This window comes from Eriocheir sinensis, chromosome 2 (assembly GCF_024679095.1).
Source record: "Eriocheir sinensis breed Jianghai 21 chromosome 2, ASM2467909v1, whole genome shotgun sequence".
In the NCBI taxonomy this organism is placed as follows: Eukaryota; Metazoa; Arthropoda; class Malacostraca; order Decapoda; family Varunidae; genus Eriocheir; species Eriocheir sinensis.
In genome coordinates, this window is record NC_066510.1 from 28,027,652 (window position 1) to 28,049,045 (window position 21,394).

The window sequence follows — 21,394 nt, forward strand, 5'->3', positions numbered from 1 at the left end:
CACACACACACTTGAGGTTGGTAACAGGTAAGCATGTCTCCTGTCTTGCATCAAGACATCAATGCATGTTGAATTAGAGATGATACAAGGCCTTATCATATCTTTATCAGCGGATGCCTCATTAGGTTGAAACGTCTTTACACTCTATCCGATACACCTCATTCTTGACGTCCCCTAATTAAGCATCATCACTTATACCTCACACCACGCTACCTCCGCTGATTGCACTTATCTCTATACACCTGTCGTGGCTGGGGCAAATTGTCCTCATTAAGTCCAAGGTGTTGGCAGGAGGATTGCCTCTCAACGTACGTCAATCCTCACCTACTTTATCCTCGGGGCCGCGGACTCTGACGGCTGGTTTCGTAAATATTAGAGAATTTCACAACAAAGGTAAACGTAACTGGTTTTCTATAGCCCGAGACTAAACTTCCTCTCCCACTCCCTCGCTCCTCCTCCTCTATCATCATCACCACCATCCCAGACATGAGGTAGTGATTATAAAAGAGATGAAGTGGGTGGAAGTGGACGGCCCTCCCTCTTAAACCCTATACGCTCTCCGCCTATACATCACGAGGCTCCACCCGCCCCCATCCCTTGGCCGCCTTCCCACCACTTTAGGGTCGGAGCCCAACTGTTGGGCAGTAACGTCCTGTTACGAGATCAATCCGCCTGAGAAATCGCCTCCCGCACAGATCGGCGCCCGTGGACAATACAAGGCAAGTATTATCACATGAAGCCTGTCAAGGGAGGGGGGGCGGGGCGTGAGACGTGGGGACAGGGGGAGCTCCAGGCCCGGGCTGCGCCGCTCTCGTCGGGGCATCGAGTGGCGCCGCGGTAATGATAATGACTACGAGGCTGGGAAGACTGACGCATATCAATGCATCCCCGACGGCCCCTCGCCGGGCGTAATGGCCGGTGAGGGGCCGGCCGATGTTACCTTCCTCGCCTGGCCAGCGCGGCCGTGCCGGGATGGCTAGGTGCCCTTGATGGACGGCGTTGGTCCCTGTGGTTTCCGGCAGCACCTTGGAGCAGCACCGCGTAATTTACGGCCTGACCCGCACCTCCTCCAGGTGTCACAGCCGCCCGGTGGCCGCATGTCCTCCGCGGCCGCCGTGCTGTTTACAGGCTTCTTGACCACGTGGAAAAAAAAAGAAACCCCACCCCAGAGTGAGGGTCAGGTCCCGCCCGTGGGTGTGCGTACAGAGGGGCAGCACTGGTCCCCTCACATGCATGGGACCCTCTTGGCGCCCCCCGAGGAATGCGGGCCGCCTTAGGGGGTCCCGGTTCGTCTCCCCGACCCCCCCACAAATAGCTAGAGGCGCCTCAAGACCCACCAGGTGCCGGGAGGCTCGACCAGGTGGCCCGGGAGCGGGGTCGCCGGCAGCTGGGGGCGGCCCGTCTCCCTCGCTCGGTATTGTGGCGGTTTTGTGCAGCCTGGGAACATGGGCCCTGCTTGAAGGAAGGCGGCTGGCCAGACATAAAGGCCAACAGGGCGCTGCCATCCTGCAGGGCAGTCAAAGACGCCCTCTAGGCGTCCTTCCTCTTTGCTGTACTCCGTGGAGGGCCCCCAAGAAGCCCTACCGGGCAGCCCTCCTTCCCTCCCTCCTCCCCTCAGCAGCTCACGTTCTTCTTCAAAGGTGGGTCTGTTGGCGGCCCAGTGACGGAACGCACCTGGGCGGCCTATGCCTCGCAGGGCACAGAATGACGGTCTTCAGGTGGTGGCCGGACCGCTGGGGGGGCGGGCGGGAGGCAGGGAGAGGAGGGCAAAGGAACAAGATGTGGTGAAGAAGGGGATGGGGAGGAGGAGGAGGGGCGGAGAAGATAGAAGGGGCGGCTGACTGGCTGAGGATCCCGCTCTTATGTTTGTTGTCGTATTTCATCACCACCGTCGATACAGGGTGTCCTGTGTGTGTGTGTGTGTGTGTGTGTGTGTGTGTGTGTGAGAGTGTGTGTGTTTCAGAGAGAGATATAAATTTACATAGATTTACATAGAAAATCAGACCACACAGACCCCATGGTCCAGACTAGGTGGTCTGTCCTTAAACCGAAGTGATTTTACATTAGTCAGAAGGGGGAGAGAGAGAGAGAGAGAGAGAGAGAGAGAGAGAGAGAGAGAGAGAGAGAGAGAGAGAGAGAGAGAGAGAGAGCAATACATAATAAACACAACAACTACTCCACAAAAGACCTGTGAGCCAACAGAGGGATTACCCGCTACCCACACGGGCGCCCTAAACACCGCATGCCAAAAGAAGGGAGGGGGGAGAGAGGGGCATGTAGGCGCAACTCTCCCTCCCTTCACTCTTCCCCTTAAACCCTCATCCTCCTTCCTCCCTTGCCCTCCCCTTTACCACACAAAAACGGCACACACAAAAAAAAAAAGGAAAACATTCGAGTTATGCCATACCAGTCAAAACGGGAACAAACACGGACGATTTCTCTGGGAACTAAAAGGTAATTATCCTCAACTCAGGTGTGCACAGTTTTCCAGGTATGTTGAGGGGGGGGAGGGGGTAGACAAGAATGAAGGGGTGGGGGGGGGTGGCACAGGGAACAAAGGGAGGGAAGGAAGCAGAAAAGGGGAAGGGGAGGGGGTACGAACGTTATTTATCCACAGCAATTAGTGAATTAATGGACGTCGACGGATCTCTCATGCTGAAAAGGGAAGGAGACACGGACGGCTGAGTCTCATGTGCCGAAAATATTTGACCGTCGCGCTGGGAAGGACCGGTGATGGTGTAGTGATGGTGGTGAGAGATTACTCCTTTATTCCATTTAGACGATTGATGGAACTCCGGTATCATTCTCCCCTTTCCTTCCATGGACGTATCTCTTTTTTTTTTTTTTCGTCCTCAACTTCTCGTCTTTTTCCTCTTTTTTTTTTTCGTCCTTAACTTCTCGTCTTTTTCCTCTCTTTTTTTTTTTTCGTCCTTAACTTCTCGTCTTTTTCCTCTTTTTTTTCGTCCTTAACTTCTCGTCTTTTTCCTATCTTTTTTTTTTTGCCCTTAACTTCTCGTCTTTTTCCTCTCTTTTTTTTTCGTCCTTAACTTCTCGTCATTTTCCTCTCTTTTTTTTTTACTTCTTCGTCTTAGGTACTTGAGGATGCGTTACTGTCGAGGTTAACGCTTATGTTTGACTTAACTAGGAATTTTACGAGTCTGTATTACATCCTATTGAACGCGAGAGAGAGAGAGAGAGAGAGAGAGAGAGAGAGAGAGAGAGAGAGAGAGAGAGAGAGAGAATATGAAACCCGATAAGAAAATAAATAGCCGATTCTTAGCTCTATATAACGGAATGAATACAAAAGACGAATAAGCAACGCGTAATAATTCTGTAACAAACGCAAACACGACAATGAGCGACAATGGAGAACGACTCTACCGTAACTAACGACAACCTAACTCAAATCAAACCGTTTCTTCACCTCCACGACCACCACGACCTCCACCACCACCTCCCACCTTTCCCAACACCTCGACACACCTTTTCCCTTCCTCCTCGTGGTTCCCGTTCCCGTAAGTTCACCTGGAGAGCTAAGCGACAGCGGCCCACACTCAGGTAAGCTGCCTCTCACCTCGCCATTAGCACACCTCACCTTCCTTCCGTCCCTCGCCCCGACAGGTCTGGGGGAAGAAATCGTATACGGAGGGCGAGAGAGAGAGAGACGGCGATCAAGATGGACGGAAGATCGCGATTAAGATAAGAGAACTTTATCGTCGCCGCTAGTGGAGGTATTCGGGCGACGATCTTATCAGGGTGGGATTATTGTTCCCTCTTTTTTTTCGCACCTTCCCCTCCTCCTCCTCCTCCTCCTTTTCTCTCGTCGCGTCCGTCTCTCCTTTCTATCGTCTCCTTCACAACCACTTATTTGTTACTTCGCGTCTTCGCCTCCTTGACGGTTTCACTGACGCCTTTCAAGTTGAGAATTTCTAATATCAAAACATAATCGGTTTAATATAGATAGTGTGTGTGTGGAGTACGCTTTCTAATCTCTCTCTCTCTCTCTCTCTCTCTCTCTCTCTCTCTCTCTCTCTCTCTCTCTCTCTCTCTCTCTCTCTCTCAGACTCAATGAATGCCTTCCCATTGTTCCTCTAAGGGCGAGACTCAGTGGGTGTGGTCACTATACACTCTTCGGGGGCAGCTGGCGCCTCTGTTGCGGCCTGACGAATGGCAAGCAGCGGCGGCGGGCTTATGAGAGACAACAATTCTGTCACTTCTAAGAGGCGCCGAAAACCCCCTTCGAAGCCCCTTGTGTGTCCCTCAACGATAAGTGTTAATGGGGCGTATTCTTAGTGCGCTTCTTCCAACTGTTACGCCATTCATTTGTGAAGGATGGCGCTCCTCAGAGTACGTCTATCTGCATTTTGTCTGAGGCTTCTTTTTTTTGTGGAGGATGATGTGATAATAGTTGGCGCCGGGCTCGTGGCATAGTTATCACAGTCTAAATAGCCATCAAGCAACCGGCCTTTGTTTATGTAACCTTGGCATGAATCCTCGTCAGTCGGTTGCACTTGCAGGATGTAACTCAACCGTCCCGCTGATATTTTCTCTGCCGGCGTCCCTCAGTGTGGTCAGCTGCCGCCCTGTGTGTTCTGCTCACGACCTACGCGGCTTGATAATGGAGAGCGCCTTGAGGAGGATGACGAAGACAATGACGAAGACGGCCAGCCCGGCGATGGCGAGGACGATGGTGAGGGTGATAAAGGCCTAATTTTCAGATCCGAGATTAGGTGAGGGAGGATTATTACGTATCAGATAATCTTGATTCGCTGGAAAACAATCGACGAAAACAAGGGGTGGACAAGAACCAAGAGTATGATGTAGCACAAAGAAGAGGCGCTCACAAAGACGAGAACGATGACAATGAACCTCCAAAGCCGAGTTAAGTGGAGCGAAGAAAAACGAAAACTGCCTATGTCTACCACCAACGGAGGCGGCGAAGTGCGACATAAATATGCAAATTAACCAAAGGAGATGAAGAAAAAAATTACACTACATTGAAGGTAGGGAGAAAAGAAAAGCAATTAAAGCTAGGTGAAAAGAATTAAGTCCTACCACCGGAAATTGTCAACAGGAGAGAAAATCATAACAAAAGTGCGATATAAATATGCAAATTACCCAAAAGAGATGAAGAAAAAATTTACACTACATTGAGGGTAGGGAGAAAAAAAAAAAAAAAAAAAAACGTCAATTGTCAACAGGAAGAAAAATCATAACAAAAGTGCGATATAAATATGCAAATTACCCAAAGGAGAAGAAAAAAAAGTTATATTATATTGAAGGTAGGCGAAAAAAGAACCCAGGCCGAAAAAAAAAAAAAACAAGGTGAAAAGAATAAAACCCAACCACCGGAAATTGTCAACAGGGAAGAAGAAAATCATAACAACAACGACAAAAGCCGAAAAAAAAATACAAGGAAGACAAAAAATAATTAACCTTTTGACATGTTACTTAAAAAGGGATCGAGTGTAAAAAAGTTAATAAATAGCCTTTCTTGATGCTGCCCCGAGGCCCTCCGTCCCCTGCCCTTAATTAACACCCAAATGGCGAGGCTGGGACCACAAAAAAAGGCCTGGGAGGAACGAAACATCAATCCAGCCATTAATAACGAGACCCGAGGCGATGAGGTGAGACTCGGGCTGCAGCATTTCCTCTCCCCCCCCTCCTTCACGTCTCTCTCTCTCTCTCTCTCTCTCTCTTAATGCATTATTTTCATGTTTGTTTTAGTTTTGCTTTTTTTCTCACTATTCCTGGATTGATTTTACTTAAGCTCTTTGATTTTACTCTTTGCTTTTTTTCTCTCTTCTCACATATCCTTTCTCAGTATTTGTTTGCATGTCTTCCTTCTCATCATCATCATCATCATCATCATTCTTCATTCATCCATTCCATTTACACTTGGCCTTTTTGCTCTCCTCCTAAAACCTCCCTAATTTTCGTTTGCACTTCTTTTTTCCCATCGAGTTCCTCCTGCTCTTCCTCCTTCTCATCATCATTATCATTATTCATTCATCCATTCCCTCCCATTGTCTGCTCCCTCGCCGGTGCATTCCTACATCTTCAGTTCCTTCCTTCCCTTCCTCCCTCCGGCTCCACAACCTTCCCAGCCCACCTCGCATGCCTCCTGTCCTGCCTTGCCCTGCGCCTCGCCCCTCCCCGCCGCTGCCCACTACCTGGCGGGGCCTCGCTCGGCGCCCAGGGCAAACACCTTTGTGGAGGACAATATCTATTTGCCCTCCGGTCGGTCGGGCCTGAGCCTCCATCCTTCGTGCCTCTGTGGGAACGCCTCATTACTGGACCGGGGCAGTACCGGGACCCTACTTACTCAAGGTATAATGAAAAGGACCTTGCCGGGACCCACCTAGGTAACTGCCCCCCCTAGTCATGTCCTACAGCAACCTAAGAGTCATGTCCGGACCGAGGAGCCTTCGTAATGGGGTCACACCGAGCTGGGCGAGGCCGTGACTAAGCCGGGCTGCCAAGGTCGCCACGGCAAGGTTCGGGAAGTGTATAGTTGTGTCGTGTCAGGCCGAGAGCGATGTGCTGAGGGGGACGTAGGGAGGCAGATGGCAATGGAGGATACGATAGAGGTGGTAGTGACCGTAGTATTAGAGGTAGTGGTGGTAGTAGTAGTAGTAGTAGTAGTAGTAGTAGTAGTAGTAGTAGGTGATGTTGTTGTAGTGTATGGATGGTATAGACCTAATGGCTGTGTTTGTATAACATTGATGAACAAGAACTGACCTAAAAAAAAAGCAATGAAGTTGATAACGACGACGACAACAAGAACGACGACGATGATGGTAATGATGACAGCGATGACCATGACAGTGATAATGATGATGAAGAAAACTGGACCTACTAACACCCCCCCCCCAAAAAAAAAAGTGACGTCTCGAAATTAGAATGCCGGAAAGAGGAAAGTAAAAAGAAAAAAAAAACACACACATGAGGTAGAATATTAAAGAAGGAGCCTCGTCAAATACTCGGCAAAGGGAGAAGGGAAAGTAAAGAGAGAAGGGAGGAAGGAATGGGGAGGTAAAGAGAGAAAGAGGGAAGGGGGAGGTAGGTATAGGGAAGGTGGTGGACAGTAAGAGAGAGAGGAAGGAGGAGGACCGGAGGGAGGGGAGGGAGGCGAGGGCTGGAGCAGAAGGTTGATTACTGTCCGTACTAATGATAATCCACCCTGGAGGTGGCGGCGTGCAGGGCATATGGCACACACTCTCCGTCTCCCTCGCCTCCATCTGGCACTGTTTGGCACATCTGGCCCTCAGCGGCGGCGGCGGGGATCGATGGGCGGCGGCGGGGGCGGGGGCGGAGAGAGAGAGGCGGCAGCGGCGGCGACAGGAGCGAAAAAATAAAAAGAGAAAATATATAAAACTGTCATGCCTGTCCTCATCTTGTTCATTATGATTTACGGTGTGAACTACATTTGAAATTTCACGGTGTTGCGTTCATTAAATTTCTCTCTCTCTCTCTCTCTCTCTCTCTCTCTCTCTCTCTCTCTCTCTCTGGGTGTGCTTTTGACATGGTTATTTTATTTCCTTTCCCGTTCCCTCCCTTGCTGTGCTTTTGACATATTCACCGCGTTAAATATTCCCAGGGTTTAGTTTTTGTGTTAACTTTAATATTTTATACAAGCACACGTTCGTTCTCTCTCTCTCTCTCTCTCTCTCTCTCTCTCTCTCTCTCTCTCTCTCTCTCTCTCTCTCTCTCTCTCTCTCTCTCTCACTGATTCTGAACATCTCTATCACGTCATATGCTCCTAAATTAAGTCATTATCTCCTTTAATTTCCCTCATTATCTTTCGTGCTCTAATTTTTTTACAGGATTAGAAAAGTATACGTCAGTCTTAGCGAGCCACTCATCATCATCATCATCATCCACTCCTTAACCGTATATGATTACCGCTGCACTTGACAAGCTTTTAAATCAAGTCAGTTTCCATCTTATCATTGACTCCAGGCTCCTCTCTTTTTTTTTCTTCACAAGTTTATCCATTAATTTACCGTATACAATTACCGCGGGACTTGGCTCGCTTTTAATTCCTCCATAAATTAAGTTGGTTTCCCTCTTATTATTGACTCCAGGCTCCTCATTACTCTCTTTATCCCCACAAGTTTATATATTACTATACTGCATACAATTACCGCGGGGCTTGACTGGTTTTTCATTCCTCTATAAATTAAGCTAGTTTCCCTCTTATTGACTCCAGCTTCCTCGATATTCTCATTTCCCACAAGTCAACAAAGCATATCTAAGCATCGGGGGCCCTAATATCAACTCCCATTACCTGAGTGTATTCATTCGGCGCGGCACACCTGAGTGGTCTTAATTAATCCATAAATCCCGCACGTCACCTGCTCCCACGCTTTCACACGTTAACCGCGCTCCGCTCCGTGTCTCTCATACATTCAAGCCATCATCGGGGGGGTGACGTGGCTCCTCTAATCGAGCAGCCCAGGTGTGAGTGCGGCGAGAGGAAACAGCAGGTGTGCGCAGGTGAGAGACGCGAGTCATCACCGAAACCACAGGTGACGCCAAGCACTCAAGGTGGGCAGGATTAGAGGTTATTTGCGGTGTTTACGTTTTTGTTCTTGTTGTTTTTTGTTGTTGTTGCTGCCTTCTTATTCTTGTTTATGCAGATGGTGGTGGTGGAGGTGGTGGTGGCAAGCAGGTCAAGGTCTCGGAAAATTAATGGTGGCAAGAAAAATGACTCCGAAATGATGTATGAAAGTTGATGAGGGAAAAAAAATAAAGGATGTGAGTTTTTTTTTTGGTTTGGTTTGGTTTCCTGTTTACATGACCTGACCTTTGTTTTCCTGTGTGTCCTGTTTACATTTAAAACAACAAAAGTAACAACGCCAACAATAATAACTATCACTATTACTACGACTACTACTATTCCTACCAATGTGACTACAACAACACCTCTTCTCTGGCCACTCTATTCCATTTTCTTTTATAGGAGTAGTGATGTAGTGATTAACCGCCTTTTTGGTTTGTTTTTGCTTTCTTTTTGCCCTTTAACTGGTTCCTTTGCTATAAAAAACAACTATTACTACAACTACTACTACTACTACTACTATTACTGTCTTATTTACCACTACTACTAAAGCATTATTTATAAATCCACAACTTACAAACATCTTCCACCAAATCCTTCACATGAAAACAACTATTACTATTTTTTTTATACCTTCCAAACACCTTCCACCAGATCCTTCACGTGAAAAACAACTGTTACCACACCTACTTCTGCTTCTACGGTCTACTTCACCACTACAACCAAAGCAATTCATATCCCCACCTTCAAAACACCTTCCCCCAGATCCTTCAAGTGAAAAACAAATGTTACCACACCTACTTCTGCTACTACTACTACTACTACTACTACTACTACTACTACTACTATTACTACGGTCCTCTTCAGTACTACAACCAAAGCATCATTCATATCCACCACACCTTCTAAACACCTACGACCAGATCCTTCACGTCTCTCTACTCACGTCTCATCAGCAAACAATACAATCCCATGAGACGGAACAACGTAACAGAAGGAAGAGAAAAACACATAAATCAGGCGCAAAATCACTCTTAATGGAGCCACTCTAACCCATGACTGCCGGGGTGCTGAGTGGGGGTGAAAGGTGGATGGGTGAATGAGTTGGGTGAAGGGATGAGGGGGGAAGGTGAGAATAGTGGTGGGGAAGATGGGGGGTGGGGGGGGAATGGTAACCTGCCTCTCCCTTGTGGTTCATTATTTCAAACCAAACTGGAAGCGGAAACCAGAGAAAGAAAGTGAAGGCACAATACACATTCTCTCTCTCTCTCTCTCTCTCTCTCTCTCTCTCTCTCTCTCTCTCTCTCTCTCTCTCTCTCTCTCTCTTTTGGGCGTTGCTGAGTAAATGTGTGCCCTTCTAGTTCGTCCAGCTGTGTGCGTGTGTGTGTGTGTGTGTGTGTGTGTGTGTGTGTGTACGTGAGCTCGTTCGGGATTTTACACGGTACTTCCTCCCACCTGTGATTTTAGGAGGAGGAGGAGGGAGGGAGGGGGTAGATGTATTTGTCTACCGGGGGAGTGGAGGGAAGGAGGGGGAGGAGTGGAGGCATGGAGGTAAGCCGAAGGTAATCACAGACTTCCGGTGACGCTGAAGGAAAAGTGTGTTAGGAAAGGTGTGTGTGTGTGTGTGTGAGGGATCCAGGTAAGGGTGGAGATACCTGGAGTGCACGTGGGGAAGAGGAGAAGAAGGAGAAGGAGGAGGAGGAGGAGGAGGAGAAGGAAGAGGGAGGACGAGAAGTAACATATGTGAGAGGCAAAAAAAAAAAAAAAAAAAAAAAAAAAAAAATTGTAAAGTGGAAAAAGAAATATAAAGATAGAAAAACAAATTGAGGAAAAAAGTCGTATAAAGTGTAAAGGACGATGATGATGATGATGGAGGTGAGGAGGAGGAGGAGGAGGAGGAGCCGGAGGGAGGACGAGAAGCAACATATGTGAGGAAAAAAAAATTGTAAAGTGGAGAAAGAAAAAAAAATAAGATAAAAAACAAATTGAGGAAAAAAAAAAGTCATAGAAAGTGTAAAGGATGAAGATGATGAGGAGGAGGAGGCGGAAGGAGAACGAGGAGTAATACACGTGATAGGTAAGAGAATATGATTGTTCAGTGGAGAATAAAAATAAGATAAAAAGGAAATTTGAGGAAAAAGAAAATTCGTATAAACTGTAAAGGATGAGGAGGAGGACGATAAGTAATACACGTGATAGGTAAGAGAATGAGATTGTTCAGTGGAGAATGAAAAAAAATATAAAGGAAATTTGAGGAAAAAGAAAATTCGTATAAACTGTAAAGGATGAGGAGGAAGGAGGAAGGAGGAGTAATACACGTGAGAGGTGAAAGAATGAGATTGTTCAGTGGAGAAAAAAAATATAAAGGAAATTCGAGGAAAAAGAAAATTCGTATAAACTGTAAAGGAGGAAGGAGGAAGAGGAGTAACGCATGTGAGAGGTAAAAGAATGAGAGATTGTTGAGTGGAGGAGAAAAAAAAAAACCACAAGAAAAAAGTAAAATTGAGGAAAAAGGGAAATTGTATAAAGTGTAAATGATCACTTTCTCTTTTCTTCAACGACAAACTTCCTGTGAATGTCAGAGGAAAAGGGTCAAACACACACACACACACACACACACACACACACACACACACACACACACACACACACACACACACACACACACACACGAAAGTTGACAAAGAGGCAAAAATGAAGAGCGAAACAGAGCATAAGAAAGACTGATGAAAGACGGACGGAAGGAGGAAGGAGGGAGGAGGAGGAGAGGCTGAATAGGGAGGGAAAAAATAGTTGAAAAGGGAGAAAAGACAAGAGTAGGGAGAATAGAGAGACCTTTTCAGGGTGACCAGGATAAGGCTGCAGCTGTTTCTCTCTCTCTCTCTCTCTCTCTCTCTCTCTCTCTCTCTCTCTCTCTCTCTCTCTCTCTGTGTGTGTGTGTGTGTGTGTGTGTGTTTATGTTTGTGTGTGTGTGTGTGTGTGTGTGTGTGTGTGTGAGAGAGAGAGAGAGAGAGAGAGAGAGAGAGAGAGAGAGAGAGAGAGAGAGAGAGAGAGAGAGAGAGAGAGAGAGAGAGAAGGAAAAGGAGGAAAGGAAAGCAGCTCGCAGCAATGAAGGAGGAGGAGGAGGAGGAGAAGGGGGAGGAGACCTAAAATGGAGATGGAGATGAGAAAATTATACGGAGTAAGCTGATGGAGAGGAGGGGAGGCTGGCGATGAAAAGTAAATTAATTGCAGTGTGAATGGAGGTGACGGGAACGAGAAGGAGCACGAGAGAGAGCGAAAGCGAGAGCGCGCGCACGAGAGAGAGAGAGAGAGAGAGAGAGAGAGAGAGAGAGAGAGAGAGAGAGAACGATGGTAACAGAGAAGGGAACAAGAGCGTAATATATTAAAAGGGCGGAGAGATAGTAACGAAAAAAGACGTAGAAAATAATAACAGAGAAAGAAGAAAGGAAGGAAGGAAAGAAGAAAGGAAGGAAGGGAAGAAGAAAGAGAGATAGTAATGAAAAAAAGAGGTAGAAAATAATAACAAAGAAAGAAGAAAGGAAGGAAGGGAAGAAGAAAGGAAGAAAGCGTGCCTGTAATGGAGAGAAAGAGAGGAGGAGGAGGAGGAGGAGGAGGAGAGGAGGTAAGGAGGATCTGAGAGCGAGGAGGAGGAGGAGGAGGAAGACAGGAGTAGACGCTAAATTAAGAACGAGTGCAGGGGAGCATGGGTGAAAATAAACACTACAAGAATCCTAGGAGGAGGAGGAGGAGGAGGAGGAGGAGGAAGAGGGTCGAGGAAGGCAGGCCATCTGGTGAGTAGTTTTTAGCAGGGCACAATGAGGGAGTTCCACGACCTTGCGAAATCGGGCAGGAATGATCACCTCTCGCCTCATTACTTCTCAAAGGAGGGAGGCTTGCCCGATGCCCTTCCTGCCTTCTTGCCCTTCCTCCTCCTCCTCCCCTGCCCCCCCATTCCTTTTCTTCTCTCTCTCCGTGCTTTCATCCTCTTCCGTCACTTCCTTTCCTCCCTGACTTCTTCCGTCTTTTCTCTTTTTTTTCCCTTCTTTTATTTTCCTTTCACGATTCTTTCCCTTCTTTCTCTGCTGCTAGTATCCCATCTTCCTTCTTCTCTCTCCGTGGTTTCATCTCTTTCCGCCACTTCCTTTCCTCCTCTTTTTCTTTTTGTTCCTTTTCCTCCTTTCCCTTTTTTTTCCTTTCCTCTTTCCAACATTTTTCTATACTAATATTTTCATCCACTGACTTTTTTCGTGATTTCTTCCTCTCTTTTTCATCTCTCCGACGTGGTGTGTGTGTGTGTGTGTGTGTGTGTGTGTGTGTGTGTGTGTGTGTGTGACCGCGCGCGCGTTATCAAATCCTTCAGCAAATACTCGAGAAATCATAATATTGGGAGTCAATTTGAGAATGGCGCGGAGGTGATGAAATATTAAAGTTGAACCCCGCCCCCCTTTCTCTCCCTCTCCCTCTCTCTCTCTCTCTCTCTCTCTCTCTCTCTCTCTCTCTCTCTCCAGGTGCAGCAGTCAACAGGGACACATTAACATAACAGGTCGAGGCGAGAACACGGACAAACTGACATTGGCACAGAGGAAGAGGCGGTATGAGGAGGCAGAGAAGGAGGACGAGGAGGAGGGGGCGAGAGAAGGCACGGGAGGGGGAAGGGAAGGTAGGGCAGGGGAGAGATGGGGCTGAATCGGAAGGGGAGCGCGAGAAAAAAAGCAGCAACGAGGGTATATGAAAGGTGACAGGCAAGGAAAAGGTGGGGAGGAGAGTCGGGCTAGGCGGCGAAGGGTTGAAAGGCGAGTGGTCGGTCAGGTGGAGCTTGAGTGCACGGGGTCAGGGCGGCGTGAAAGTTAATGAGGAAGTCTTTTCAGGTGCGAATCGTATTAGTGCGGTGAAAAAAAAGAGTAAAAGCTAAGCGATGTGACTGCAGTGATATAGCGAGTAAATGGATATGAGATTAAAAGATCACTAGACTCATGTGCTTGGCGGTTTGAAGACAGTGAAGGAAAGATTATGAGACGGATATTTGATGTAGGTATAGTTTGTAATGATGCTGTAAGGAAAAAAATAACATGAAGAAATACGAATAAGTAAAGTAATTGAGTTTCGAATTATCCTCCTCCTTTAATTTGTGGTTTTTGTAATAGTGTCGTAAGAAAAAAAAAATCATGAAGAAATACAAATTGGATGAATTACGAATAAGTTGAGCAGCTGAATTCCGAATTGTCCTCTTCCTTGGATTTGTGGCTTTCGTAAGTGTTGTAAATGTATAAAAAGAATTACATACATAATGATAAAGATAAATATAAGGAAAAGTATTACAGCTCAGATTAAACGACTTTCCTCCATGAATTTTTGTCTTTCATTCCTGTTTGATGTTTGTGTGGTGATGCGACTTGCACTAAATACCATCTCGTTGCTACACAAATGAAGATAAATAAACAAGAAAAAAATAAAAATAAAAACAGTAAAAAAAATCACATAAAACCGACTTGCACTAAATACCATCTCGTTGCTATACAAATGAAGATAAATAAACAAGAAAAAAATAAAAATAAAAACAGTAAAAAAAATCACATAAAACCGACTTGCACTAAATACCATCTCGTTGCTATACAAATGAAGATAAATAAACAAGAAAAAAATAAAAATAAAAACAGTAAAAAAAATCACATAAAACCGACTTGCACTAAATACCATCTCGTTGCCACACAAATTAAGATAAATAAACAAGAAAAAAAATTAAAATAAAACCCCATTAAAAAAAATCAAATAAAACGTCACTGACTATTATGTGAGAAAGAGAAAGAAAAAATGTTTGCCGCTCCGCCGTACAAAACATCCGAGTCTTTATCAAGCTTCGCGAGGAACTATTTTCCTCTCTGCTTTTTTTCACCCCCCCCCCCCCTACCCCGCTTTTTCCCCCCTCCTCCGCCACTTACCCGGCGAGTTTTTTTTCTGTATTTTTATTTTTATTTCCCAGACCACCACGCGTTTTTTCCCCCCCCTCGTGTTCATTTCTCATGTTTTGTCATTTATTTATTCATTTGTGTGGCTATTTTCATGTATTTATCATCGCTTCTTAGTGTCATATATTCGTCTCTTATTTATTTTTTTGTATTAGTTTCCCTTGTATCATTTGTCACTGGGGGGGGGGGAGGGGAGAGAGAGAGAGAGAGAGAGAGAGAGACTGACTTATTTATATGCTCTCTAATGTTTATTAATGGATTTGCTCTCTCTCTGAAATACATTCACACCTTTCACGACCTGTATTTTCTCTCTTGCTTTATTTAATTTATTTTCACACACACACACACACACACACACACACACACACACACACACACACACACACACACACACACTATTATTTTTTTTCATTTACAAGCTATTCACGCCATTACATTCCTTTTTTTTACTAGGGCGAGATGACGTCGTGAATGGGCTGGTCGTGAATGGCTCTTTTTTCTCTCTCTCTCACTCTCTCTTTTTTTAAGGTCTAAATGAGGACCGCTAAGAGGGAGTTGACGTCGTGTACAGTTAATGTTGTCAAGAGAAGAAGACTCTCTCTCTCTCTCTCTCTCTCTCTCTCTCTCTCTCTCTCTCTCTCTCTCTCTCTCTCTCTCTCTCTCTCTCTCTCTCTCTTCCGTTACACAGCAGCATCAAGGCGTCTTTTCTTTCCTCCTCCTTATCGTCTCCCTTTTTTCCTCCACTTCCACATTCTCTCACATTACGACATTCGCTAATAGACTGATGGATGGAGGGAACAGAGGAAGGGAGGAGGGAAGGAGAGGGAGGGAGGGAGGGAGGTAGGAAGTGAGAAAGGGAGGGAGGCTGGGAGAGGCAGGGATGGATGGAAGGAAGGAAAGGAGACTGGGAGAGGGATTCTGAGAGGGAAGGAAGGGAGGCAGGGAGAAGAGAAAGAAGGAAGGGAGGCTGAGAAATGGAGGGAGGGAGGGAGCGAGAGTGGGAAGGAAAGAAGGGATGCTGGGAGATGGAAGTAGGTAAGGGAGGAAGGAAGGAAGGGAGAAAAGCTGAGAGAGGTAGGGAAGGAAGAAAGGGAGAGAGGCTGTTTGAGGCAAGGAAGGAAGGAAGAAAAGCTGGAAAAGGAAAGGCAGGGAAAGAAGGCAGACAGGAAGGAAGGAATGAAGGGAGGCTGGGAGAGAGGGAAGGAAGGAAGAGAGGGAGGGAGGGAGGGCAGCAGGAGACACGTGGTGGTGCCTCTACACAGTTCAAGACGCCCCTTCCATTCACTCAGTTTAGCCGAGCCCACACTTACCCTGCCACAAACGTCGACTACCCACGGAGCCACCTGGTCTCTCCTCCTCCTCCTCCGCCTCCTCCTCCTCCCCCTTAGAGAAGAGACCCCCCAACTTTCTTTAGCCACGAGGTAATTCCGGCGAGGGTATTGTTGATCGGGGCCGCCCAGCTGATATCTGAGGCGGCCGAGGGAGAGGAAGTCAGCGAGGGGAGGATGGAGAGGGATATGCTGTCGCCTCCCCCTCCATCTCTCTTAGGCAGCATGCTCAGTGGAGAGGGAGAGGGATATGCTGCCTTCCCCCACCCCCTCTATCATTCCTCTTCTCCTTACTTGCCAGCCTCCCCTTACGCTGACTTCCCTCTCTCTTTTCTCTCCTCTCCCCTCTTCCCGATAAAGGTGTTTCGGGGCTTTAATGAAATCTATCGGGTTATCGGCATCTTTTGTAACTCTCATCGCATACTCTTGATATCTATTTTTTTCTTCTTCCTCGTAATCTATACATTTTTTTTTTTTTTGGGGGGGTTTGTATGTTGTCCATCGTTTCGGAGATCAGATGAACTATTTTGTTTCCCTTTGATGCCCACGATCGAACCCTAACACTATTTTTTTTCCTTCCTCTGCATTGCGCTCTTCATCCCTCTCACACAGTCTCGGTGACCGTTCTTCGTCCCTCGCTGACCGTTGCTGACCGTTCCTGGCTCCTCGCTGACCATTCCTCGCCCTTCAAACCTTTCCTCGGTCTTGCCAAACCTTCCCGTGACCACCTCGGCGCCCGCCCGGTCCCTGCCCGCCTCTGCCTCCGTCTCGGCCTCTCGCCAGCGAGGAGTGAGGCAACATTAATCAAACGGAGGCGCAACCGACAAAAAATATGTTATTGCGTAAGTGGATGTTGAGGGGCGAAGAGAGGCGAGAGGAAGGGCACCGACAACCCCTCCAGGCCCTACAATGCTGCCCAGCGGTGGCGTCCAGGCTGGGGACAACCCCCTTCGGCGGAGGTCCTCTCACTGTATACTTCACAGGAGGGATAAAAAAATAAAGAGGCATTTATGAAGTGAACTCCGGGCAAGAAAAGGGAGGCGAGTGTTTCTCAGGCCGCCCGAACCCTTGAGCCATGTGGTCCCCGGCCCCGCCAACATGGCCCCAGAAGTCAGCTGCCGCGGCCGCCAACACTTGTGGCTTATCTTGATCCCACGGCGGTACATTACGATCTGTTACCGACGCCGCATCGGGCCTGATACTCATCACGGCGAGGGTCGATGCGTACCTGGGGCGAGCGATGCCAATAGTGTACGAGAAGAACGATAGTCATCTTGATACATTGTGATGGTGAGAGGCTGATCAGCGCGTTCTTGTTGCTCCGCCGTGATGGTATCGGGGCGGCGGCGGGGCCAAGTGGAGGGCTCGGTGGGGCCCGGACGGCGTCATTAGTGGGCCTTGTGTCGCGATGATCACTCTCCGGTAACAAGATCTCAAGTCGCGGGAATGCCTGACGCCGAGGCTGGTCCGGGTCCGTTTTTAAGGCGGTGATTTTCGGCGGCGATGCGATCAGACTGACGGACGAAGACGGGGCTGCAGGGGCTGTCCGGCGAGGCTCTGGCGGCTGAACTCGGCCGTGTTTGTCTGTCTCTGTTGTCCACCGTGGATGCTAATACGGGGATACGCACCGCTACACACACACACACACACACACATACACACGCCGCACCGCCCAACAAGGCTTCCCTAATCGAGCCTAATCCTAAGTTCACGACGAGGAGTGGCCAATCTCCCTCAATTTTCTCGCTATCTCGGCCGTGATCTGCGCCCATGCGTCTTATCCCTATCAGATGAGTGTGTTTATATCAAGCCTTTTTCCTACACCTGAACACCGCAATTTGATTTTCTTTTTTTCTTCTCTTTTCCTTTTTATTTTGTGCGTTTATCCTTCCACTCCTCCCCTTCACACCTCTCTATTATCCCTTTTATATAGGTATCTCTTCTCCCATTTATTCTCTATCATATCTTTTACGTGTCTCTTTTTGTGGTTCTCTCCCTCTCGTTCGGACGCCTTCTTATCTGATTAAGCTGTGGTAATTTGTATCTTTACGTGTCAAAGTTTTTTTTTTCTCTTCTTTTTTTCGCTTCCTGTCCTTGTACCGTCATTGACTTTGTATTTGTATCACTATTTCTTTTTTTTTTTAGTCACGTTCTCCTCAGGTATATATTTTTTCCCCCACAGTTGGTTTGTATTACTATTCTGGAGAAGGAGGAAGAGGAAGAGGAAGAGGAAGAGGAGGAGGAAGAGGAAGAGGAGGAGGAGGGGGAGAAGCAGGAGGAGGAGGAGGAGGGGGAAAAGCAGGAGGAGGAGGAGGAGGAGGAGGAGAAAGGGAAAGAGAGATTGAGATAAAAAGGAAGGAAAAGGAACAAAAAAGGAAGAGAAAAATGGGTACGGTGAAAAGGAAGGAAAAGAAACACGATTCGGTGCGGAAGAGGATCGAAAGAGTAGATAGAAGATTGAAGGAACAGTTGAAAGTTGAAAGTAAACAAGAGACAAAAGGGGCAAGAGAACGAGGGGGCATTGAAGGAAAATAAAGAAAACAGGAAAGGAAAATGAAAGGAATGAAGAAAAATACCACCTACATAAAACTGGAAAGGAGAGGAAAAAGGTAAAAAATAAAACGTAGAAAAGATAAAAAATTAGACATATAAATACAAAAAGAGGATAAAGAAGATATAAACGAAACAATGCGGAAAAGACACAAAGAAAAATAAAGATGAAAAGAAAAAGGACGGACGGGAAAGTTAGGAGACGTATAAAAAAAGGGGAAAGGAAGGAGGAGAAAGATAACCAGATGAAACGGAGGAAGGGAAGACAGGAAGAAGGGAAGGAGAGAGGAGGAAGAGAAGAGAGAAGGAAGGGGCAAGGAGAGAGGAGAAAGAGAAACTGAGGAAATGAAGAAAGGAAAGACAGGAGGGAGGGAGAGAGGGAGAGGGGAGGAAGAGAAAAGAGAAGGAAAGAGGAGAAGAGAAAGAGATGAAATGGAGAAAGGAAAGATAGGAGGGAGGGAGAGAGGGAGAGGGGAGGAAGAGAAGAGAGAAGGAAAGAGGAGAAGAGAAAGAGATGAAATGGAGAAAGGAAAGACAGGAGGGAGGGAGGGAGGGAGGGAGGAAGAGAAGGGAGGGGTAGCAAGTAGTTAGTTACACCGTCGCGACAGACTCCGTGCCACAGACGACTGGGAAGGGAAGGAAAAAAAGCCACCCTAAGACCATGCACCTATAAATACCCTGGCGCCTGAGTACATGAATGGATGACTGTGTGTGTGTGTGTGTATGTGTGTGTGTGTGAGAGAGAGAGAGAGAGAGAGAGAGAGAGAGAGAGAGAGAGAGAGAGAGAGAGAGAGAGAGAGAGAGAGAGAGAGAGAGAGAGAGAGAGAGAGAGAGAGAGAGTTAATGAATGAATGAATGAAAGAAGGAATGAAGGAAGGAACAGACAGGTGGACGGATAGATGAGTGAATGAGTTGGTGAATGAAAAAAAATGAATGAATAAGTGGATGGATAGTGAAGTGAGTGTGTGAGTGAATGAAGAGATAGAAGAATGAATCAAAGAAGTGTCATATCAGTTATAATCTTCCGGGTCAATACATGATGCTCTTCAAAGAAACAAAGATAAACACAGATACATACAAACAAAAAGACATACAGAAACAGACAGAAGGAGAGACTAACACAGACACACACAGACACACACAGGAGAACGAACAGACACACACGAAGACCCACACAAACACAAACAAAACGATATATAGGCAGACAGACAGACGGTCAGTATTAACACCCGACAGTCAAAATTATTACCCCGCGCCGCTTGAAGTATTACACATAACAGCAAACCATTACCCGGCGCCGCCTCCTCCCTTTTTCTCCCTTGTCTTCGCCGCCGCTCCCTTTATTCCCTTCTTCCTCCCCAGTCCCCTTTTTTACCCTCATCCTCGTTGTCGCAATCCGCCCTCACATCGTCTACACTCCCTTCTCCCTTTCCTCCTCCCCCCCCTCCTCCTCCTCGGGTCTATTTACGGGGACATTTCAGGGTAGTGGTGGCGGTGGTAGTACCCGAAGCCTCGCCAGGCCCGGAAGTGGTGGCGGCTGTGTGGCCAATGTGCTCCTTTATGAGGGCTGCTCGGGGTCACAAGGGGCGGGGCGGGGCGGGGCGGGGCACGATCCCTCCCCCCCCAGTGCTACTAAGAAAGCACCCCTCCTCCCTTCTCCCTGATACACCTCTGCCTTCTGCGCCTTCCTCCCCTTCCAGACTCTCCCCTATTCACCTTTGCTTTCCTTATGATGCCTTCCACCCCTCACCTTCCTCCCCGTCCCCTGTAACACTCCTCCATGCCTTCCCCTCTCCCCCTGCCTTCTCACCCTCCTCTGTTACACTCCCCTTCGCTATGCCTTCCCCTCCTCTCCTTTCTTCCCCTTGCCCAAGACAGGATTATCGACGGAGAACCGATCGGGACTGACCTGGGGGTGGGCGTTCATTGTGTCCTTGGAAGATGCAGGATCAAAGGAGCGGACAGTGACGGCCGACCGCTGGGGAGCCTCCGGGGGGGGTGGCGGCGGCGGAAGGACCTGAGGGCACGAGGGTTGCGGTGAGGGACGTGGGACTCCGGCGCGGCAGGTTGTGTGGCATTGTGAAGGGAAGATTGTGGCAGCGGTGATGGAAATTGTGGGGAAGAGATGAGTGTTGGGTGACGGCGGCCTGACGTGGTGGTGGGGGTGGTGGTTAAGTACTGGTGGTGGAAGTAGGAGTATTTGTGATTGTGGTAGTTGGTATTGTAGGTGGAAAGTAGTTAGGAAAATTCAATAAAGTAAAAACCACAAACCTTCGAAAAAAAAAATAATGATATTTTCCATTTCCACGTCACGCAAGGTGGGGCAAAAAAAAAAAACTAGGCCTCCCCGGCGGGGAATCGAACCCCGGTCTCCCGCGTGACAGGCGGGGATACTAACCACTATACTACCGAGGAGTGAGAGTGAGGGGAGAATCATCGGTTTATATCTTGCTGCTGCTGCTACTACTACTACTACTACTACTACTACTACTACTACTACTACTACTTACTACTACTACTACTACAAATACTGCTGCTGCGACTGCTGATAATAATAATAATAATAATAATAACAATAATAATAATAATAATAATAATAATAATAATAATAATAATAATAATAATAATGATAATAATAATAATAATGATAATAATAATAATAATAATAATAATAATAATGATAATAATAATGATAATAATAATAAAGGTAAAACTAGCACTATCAGCAGAGGTAATCACTATGGCCTTGGCCGCGTAGATATCTTCATCCGCTGGCCAGTAATGGGGGCAGGATGTAGTTCAGTACGTCCTAACCTCATTCTTACTCAAAATTAGACAAAAAGTAATTCAACTAAATTTCCAGCTTCGTTCATGCACTCAAACTCGGACAAACGGAAATGGAGAAGCTGTGAAAAGTATACAATTGAGGAGATAAAGAAAATGAGGCAGCGTTTGAGTCGTTTTTTTTTTTGTTACTTTTTGTT

At 47.0% G+C, this 21,394-nt stretch overlaps 1 protein-coding gene and 1 non-coding gene across 2 annotated transcripts in view; both read right to left on the bottom strand.

The window, feature by feature from the left end:
• LOC127002111 (D-ribitol-5-phosphate cytidylyltransferase-like) overlaps positions 1-20,668 on the bottom strand; it is a 64,378-nt gene extending 43,710 nt beyond the window's left edge. The window contains exon 1 of the mRNA XM_050867702.1: positions 20,320-20,668. Coding sequence (XP_050723659.1) covers positions 20,320-20,337 — 18 coding nt within the window. The 5' untranslated portion in view covers positions 20,338-20,668. The remainder of the gene's footprint in view (positions 1-20,319) is intronic.
• An 85-nt stretch (positions 20,669-20,753) lies between these two features.
• Trnad-guc (transfer RNA aspartic acid (anticodon GUC)) lies at positions 20,754-20,825 on the bottom strand. Its single transcript has one exon. It is a non-coding gene; the product is annotated as a tRNA-Asp (tRNA).
• Between the last annotated feature and the right edge of the window lie 569 nt (positions 20,826-21,394).